This window comes from Aegilops tauschii, chromosome 5 (genome assembly GCF_002575655.3).
Source record: "Aegilops tauschii subsp. strangulata cultivar AL8/78 chromosome 5, Aet v6.0, whole genome shotgun sequence".
NCBI lineage: Eukaryota > Viridiplantae > Streptophyta > Magnoliopsida > Poales > Poaceae > Aegilops > Aegilops tauschii.
In genome coordinates this window covers 348,072,389-348,079,449 of record NC_053039.3, presented here as the reverse complement: position 1 = coordinate 348,079,449, position 7,061 = coordinate 348,072,389, and the positions used below count along the sequence as shown (strand labels likewise).

Sequence of the window (7,061 nt, the reverse complement as noted above, 5' to 3'; positions counted from 1 at the left end):
TAATTTAGCCCATTTATATATTTTTTCCTATGAATTTTTTGTCAGCTTCATGGACCAAGCCCAACATTGCAGCCTTTTTATTTTTGGGCCATGGCCTTTTTATCTCAACAGTTTCATTTTTTCCTTTTTTTATAAAGTCGGTTCACTAGTTAGGTGGGTCCCCATTGTCGGGTTCTAGTACTGGGTCCTAGCCATCAAGGCAATATTCTTCAATTTTTTAATTTAACGCAAATAAATACCTATAATTTAAATTGGCACGCAGAACACACGAAATACTTCAAATACTATCAACCATCATAGCGTTACATCATATAACACACATACAAATGTGATCAGCATCAAGTTTACAATCAGATAACAAGCTCCACAAGTGTACAATCACATGAGCCAGATTCTGCTACATCATATAACACACATACAAATAGGAGCAGCAGAAAGGGCTTCATTACTCTCAGAACTAGCTCCAATGAGCTAGAACTATTCTTCCTCCGACTTCTTTGTCCTGATGCTCACAAAGAAACATGAAAGCCCAGCATCTGCATGTTACAGAACAAAATGTTTAGGAACAAAATAGAAGTAAATCTAACAGCATATTTAACAATAAATAACAGAATAATGAAGTTAATGAGACATTTTAGAATCAACTTGACAGTTGACAATAATGTTTGCATTGGACACATCCAAAACTAAAATTATACATAAATGCCTAAATTCCAATGCCTCAGTTTAGTAAACACTAAGGGTACATAGTAAAGATTTAACACAACCAGAACTGAAATCATTTACTCTATCAAGCAACAATGATGCAGCACACAAGAAAAGAAAGATGCACAATGGAGCAGCATCGTATATGACACAATATGGACACTGCAAGCTCACCGAAGAACTTGTGGTCGCCACCGTACACAGCCTCCATAACGCCGGTCACCTCGTTGATCTTTTCCTTGAAGTTCTCTAACTCCAGGTTGTTCCACTGCAGCTCGGTATTTGCTCAACTGTATGTGTACATGCATCAGGGCATACATAAAATATTCAAGTCAATATTCTCAACTAACTATGACGTAATGAAAATAATTACTTAAGGACTTGGGGTAAAAATTGATTTTAGACATCAAAATTTGCAGCGCTCATTTCAACCATGTTTAGATAAACTTGAGGTAAATTAGCAGTACTGATATTAGTTACAAGCTAGGTGTGTAACTGCTGTCAACACCACCACCACCAGAGACACGCAAGATAAGCATCAACACGAACATGATCTTGATATTAGCCACCCCATATCACCAAAGCATCATAGGAGCACATATATAAAGCAAGTACACATGGGCAGCTACTGACAGACCCTAGAATCGCATGAATTTATCACCAGAGAGCTCCAGTAGGAGTTGATGCTTGGTTACAACATCTAGCAGCAACTACTAGAGCCCCACATCCAACCCAAATCATGGCCAAGGCCATGTAGGAGCTACATCAGAGAAGAAGGAACAGGGAGGAGCTCACCAGAGGGAGGTTGTAGCCGTAGCAGAGGCTCAGCCACACCACGGCTGCTGTGGATGGCGACTCCAGGACAGCAGAGTAACAACAACGATTCAGAATTGTTCCTCCATGAGCATGAGCTGCTGCGGATGGAGCTCCTCCTCCTCCTAGGCTTGTTGGCCCCATCCTGCTCGTCCCCAATCGATGTGCCATCCCTGTGGTTGTGGAATAGGAGCGCATCAGGAAACCAAGGAAGAGAAGATCAAATCATTTTTATATACACCCGTCTAAATACACCCCACTAAATACACCCATCTAAATACGTCATGTGGTTATGTTTATAACCAGATCAGACATTGAACGAAACAAAAACACACCCCACTGATGAAGCCACAATAATTGTCTTGGATGTATCTATCACATCAATAAACAAGCACCATATTTCGCCAAATCTCTATTCTATAAACAATTTTCTCTGGACGAACTATTCAAACCACCCATCTAAACAATACCGCATCTGTCGTCACTCAAGTCAATACGTTGACAGGTCCACCATCCAGCACAAGGATAAGATACAGAATTGGTGCATCATTTCAGGCAGCGCAAGCAAACTAAACAAAATAGCTTAAACCCTAGATAAATCTTATGGACGGTTGGGGGAAAGCAGAAATGGAAGAAGTACTAGATTCAAATTGCACATTTTGTCAAGTTCAGTCAATACATGTATGACACAGCCATGCATGACACAAACAAAATATACAGTTCATCTCCTGATCCACATTACAATCCAAGGCAAAGTACTAGTAAATAAAATAGTACGTACTCTGGTGACCACCGAGCTAGCTGATTACCAGTTTACCACACTAATTATGGCAGGAACAGAAACGAAAGGGAACTAGTAAATAAGATAGGAACGGAAGGGTGCGGTGTTGATTTTGATCACCAGGAGAAGAGAAGACCCGAATCAAGGCAAACTCATTGACTGGAGATGAGGAAGCTAGCTATGCATGTATGCAGTGTGAATTGACTGGCCTTAAACCACAGAGAAGAGTAGGCATGTTAATTAATAAGAGTCCTAAAAGGCTAAAATAGAGATGGCCGTTAGAATAAATCCTTTCCTTGTTTCGAGAGAAAAGAAACGAAAAGAAAAGGGTGAAGTGAAAGCATCTGCAAATGAAAATTCGCATGCATACAGTGGCGTCTGCATCAATCAAGATTATTAAAGCTTGCAGCAGAGTGAGTACGCATGAAGGTTTAGCGCTAACACTGCCCAGCCGATCGTCGATCTCTCTGCAGAAACAAAAGAAGAGCTACATCAGTAGCAGCATGCAGCATATTTCAGGTTGATTGGAACCAAAGCAAAGCAACATGAGAAGCAGGCAGCATATAACAGGCTGGATGAAAGCAACATATGGATGAATGAAATGGAGCGTTGTGTATATCAAGATGTAATCAAAGCTGAACCCAAATGAGATGATTCTGGTTAGCCATCGATCTCCTTTACACTTCTTATAAGTGCGATATGGGAACAAACCACAAGGCTACCTACGTCCGGCCTTTGTTCAGGTAAACGAACAGGGGTTTAATCTTCAGTGCAAAACTAACTGCTAACTATATACGTACTGGTGAGCAAGCAAGTGAACTATCTCAATCTGCAGCAGTGACGGAAAGTACAAGTGATATGGAATCTGCAGAAGTGACGGAAAGTACAAGTGATCTCAATCTGCAGCAGTGACGGAAAGTAAAAATGATACCAAATATATGACTGAATGTATGATTGAGAATGTGCATGTACAGTCAGACCAACAAATATTCCACTGATTTTTGACAGATATGTGTACATATATTCCAATGTGTTTGTACAATACTAGAGCATAACTGAATTTCGACAGAACACATATATGAAGTGAACTTTAGCACTGAATTCTGGCCAGTACAGCAGTAATTTTGCACAAGCATGTATGAACTGAACAGACAAAGATTATAACTAAACCTTTGCCAATACAACACTTTTTCACAAAGATACATGAAGTAAACTGAACACAGATAGATCCTAACTGAACTCTTGACAGTACAGTAACATGATAAGTTCTGAAGAAGAATAGTATAGACGATGCTCTCTATTTCTTCACCATTGCACACCAAGAATATGGAACGGAGCTTACACTTGCGGATGCGGGCGGCCGGGTAACCGCACGAGGAGCAGGTGCTCTTCTGGAGGTGGAAGCTGCAACGGCCGTAGCGGATGCAGAGCGTGTGGGAGAGAGGGCCTCTCTAGGAGGGAGGGGAGGATCTTGACACAGTGGCAGGGACCTGCTGGATCCGGTCAACGAGGTCGCAAGATCCGAGGCGGAGCTTCTGCTGGTGGCGTCCATGGCCTTGGCCGGAGCTCCTATTCATTCCCTGTGAGACAGAGAGGCCGCAAGGTGACGGAGAGGGAAGGGAAAGGCAGAGGAGGAGGAGGAGGGGATGGGGATAAGACGAACCTCGCCAAGGACGTCGGGGAAGAGACGGTGGAGACGCGTGCTGGGGGGTGGGTCGCGCGAGGAGCACCAAATCCGGACGGTGGAGATGGTGCAGCGTCCAGAGGAGCTGCTTGATCCAGATGGGCGACTGTGTCCCGGATCTCACGGGAGGAGGGGCTATGCGCCGCCCTGATCCCGGATCCGGTGGCCTCTAGCCTCGCCGGTGGCTGCTCTGGCTGGCGCCATGGGTGGTGGCTGGGTCTGGATCGGGGAGAGGGAGGTGGAGGTGGCAGCGGCAAGGAGGAGCGGAGCTCTAGGGTTCGGGCAAGAGGGAGAGAGGCTGGATGAATGGATCGATCGACGGATGCTTTCTGCAGTGGGCTGTATCAATTGATCCATGCCACAACAGATTCCACCAATCATAATTCACCTTGCGTAGTTTTGTTTTTTCTTCTGTTTTTTTATATTTTGTACCCTCTTATTCTGGGTAAACATTCAACATATTACCGCTTATAGTTTTTCAAATGACCCAATATTTTGCACAAGTGTGTATCTTGGGACAACAAACAATGTTGATTTGAGGGGTTTTCATTTTCTTTGCACAAAAAATCATTTTACAATTTTTGGAGTGCCAATAATCGGGTTTTTTGTGAAGGACCTACCAGATATTTGTTGCAAAATTGGACCAAATAATTTTTCTAAAATACTAGGTCATTTTAATGCATAATTTATCAAATGGTTGGGTGTCAAAAGATTCAAGCCACCTCTCGTGAAAAAGACAAATTTCAGCCAATTCAGTAGGAAGCGGGTCAAATTTGAACTACAGCTGCCTCATAGTTTGCTCATGATTTTTTCCAAAAATCATTTCTAGGTTCAAAAGTATCTATTTCATTAGAGAAACACAAAAAGTTTTCCAAGATTCAACCACTAGCTAGGAACGGTCATGCGTGCCGTTTTGACCGCATTTTGAAACGGGCATGAAAAATTCAAAAAAAATCAAAAAATTGGAAAACCTTCGCATTGTGTTGTTATATATGGCCAAGTTGCCAGGAAAAATAATAAACTTGTACTACGATAATTATTTTTAAAAAGTGTTCTCAGAAACGAGCTATCATGCGTGAAGATTCATGGCTTTCAAGCCAAATGATCAATCTTATGGCCACATTCATGACATAGTTTGTTCAAATGATCTCATATTATGCACAAGGGTGCATATTGGAATGGCAAACAATGTTGCCTAAGGAAGTTTTCATTTTCTTTGGACGAAAAAACCATTTTCCATTTTTCAAGTGCCCAAAAGGAGGTTTTTTTGTGAAGGACCTCCCAAATAATTGTTGCAAAATTGGACCAAATCAATTTTCTAAAATACTAGGACATATTTAATGCACAATTGACAAAATGGTTGGGTGTAAAAAGTTTTGATCCACCTCTCGTGAAAAAGACAAATTTCCGCCGATTCAGTTGGAAGCGGGTCAAATTTGAAGTGCAGCTGCCTCATAGTTTGCTATTTATTTTTTTCAAAAATCATTTCTAGTTACATAAGTACCTATTTAATCATAAATACATGGTTTGGTGGTGATACGTCGAGGTTTGGGCGGCGGCCGAGGGCCCCAACTCTAGAGAGCATAAACTCGCATGCCCGCCGCGTGGTCACCGCGTGACCATGGTGTTGCCATGTGTTCTGGGCGGCCTAGGCATGTCTAGTGGGTTGGGCACTCCCCAGGTAGGTGCTAGGAAGAAAATTACAACATAATATTCTCACGAGGAGACCGATCGATGCTCAAACATGAATTAGCAGCCAAGTGTTTGATTAGCGGTATGGGAAATGTACATGGCTAATGGGCGTGAGTTTTGGCTGAGGATGATCAGTTACTAAGAAGACCGTCTTCACAAATTTTCAGCTCAAAAGGAGGAGCCTAGGTGGTACTTGCTTTGCAAAGTACCACACTGGACATAAATACGAATGTTGAAGCTGGGCTCAAAATAATGAATGGATTGAGCTGGCATTTGGTGGAGGATGGTTATTTGGGCATAGGAAAGCACCGTAGAAAATGGATACTATTTGGACATGCCAAAGTGGTACTTCCTTCACAAAGTGTTGTTCTGAACAGAATAGGAAAATGAATATTGTTGAATTATTTTTTAACTAGGCAAGGAAGGATTTTTACATATTTGACGAAGATATGACCCAAAGAATTTATGAGATTTTTTTGGGAATTTTGGGAATGACAGAAATATAGGTTGCTTCACAACCTGGGGCAAAAATTGCCACATGGACATGACACATAGGCAAAACTGATGAGGTGGCGCCTAGCCATAGCAACCCACCACAATTTACAAGGTTACGACCATCTATATTGGTCGTGATCATCTAGAAATAAGGCAGCGGACCAGTGCTATCTGCTTGATGACCATTTCGTGTAAGGAAATTACGACCTTTTTGACCAAAATGGTCGTTATAGTTTAGGGTTTGGAGCCCCCCGAACAGCTTTTGACCAATTGGTCTGAAATGGTCATAGATCTATGACCAATTCTTCCAGGGTCACTGACAGAGGGTCACTAGTTGACATATTTCTTGTAGTGCTTGTGGGGGAAAAGGATGAACGAGGGAAGGCCTTATTTGCAAATGTGGAGAGGGGTGTGGGTATCTTTTTGCAAAATTGCCATAGTTTCCTTCCTATCCGTCAGATATAGATCGGACGGCCTATATTGCAGGATGGCAGGCACACGATCATCACCGACAATGGAGTAGGGATAAAAAATAGAGTTGGTGATGATGGTGGGCCTGCCATCCTGCAATGTAGGTCGTCCGATTTATATCTGACGGATAGGAAGGAAAATATGGCAATTTACCCGCACTCTTCACCACATTTGCAGATAAGGCCTTCCCTGGTTCATCCTTTTCTCCCACAAGATCTTGATGTTCCGTGCAACGCACGGGCATGTTGCTAGTAAGAGTAGAAATTAGACATATACCACTTCTCGAATCTTGAAACCAACAACATTCCTCCCTTATCTCATCAAAACCGCCAAAGGAATATATTTTGAGTGAAACATAACATATTTTTAGTGATATACGTATTTCTAAACTAGACTTTTTTTCTATCAAATCGGTGAATA

At 42.1% G+C, this 7,061-nt stretch overlaps 1 protein-coding gene across 6 annotated transcripts; it reads right to left on the bottom strand.

Moving 5' to 3' along the window:
* Positions 1 to 302: 302 nt before the first annotated feature.
* Positions 303 to 4,741, bottom strand: LOC109753990 (uncharacterized). 6 transcript variants are annotated; one of them, XR_005757417.3, is made up of 5 exons: positions 3,963 to 4,344; positions 3,642 to 3,879; positions 2,721 to 2,766; positions 880 to 1,691; positions 303 to 536 (listed from the first exon to the last, which is right to left on the bottom strand). XR_005757417.3 is itself a non-coding variant. In XM_020312917.3 (5 exons), the coding sequence occupies exons 2-5, from the start codon at positions 3,849 to 3,851 to the stop codon at positions 510 to 512; spliced, it is 453 nt and encodes a 150-aa protein (XP_020168506.1). In that variant the 5' UTR covers positions 3,852 to 3,879; positions 3,963 to 4,330; the 3' UTR covers positions 303 to 509. The 6 variants fall into 6 exon arrangements, 2 of the variants coding, with proteins under 2 accessions (XP_020168506.1, XP_073356475.1); XR_005757418.3 differs by having other exon boundaries at positions 2,742 to 2,766; XR_002230608.4 differs by having other exon boundaries at positions 2,670 to 2,766; positions 3,963 to 4,343.
* Positions 4,742 to 7,061: the final 2,320 nt, after the last annotated feature.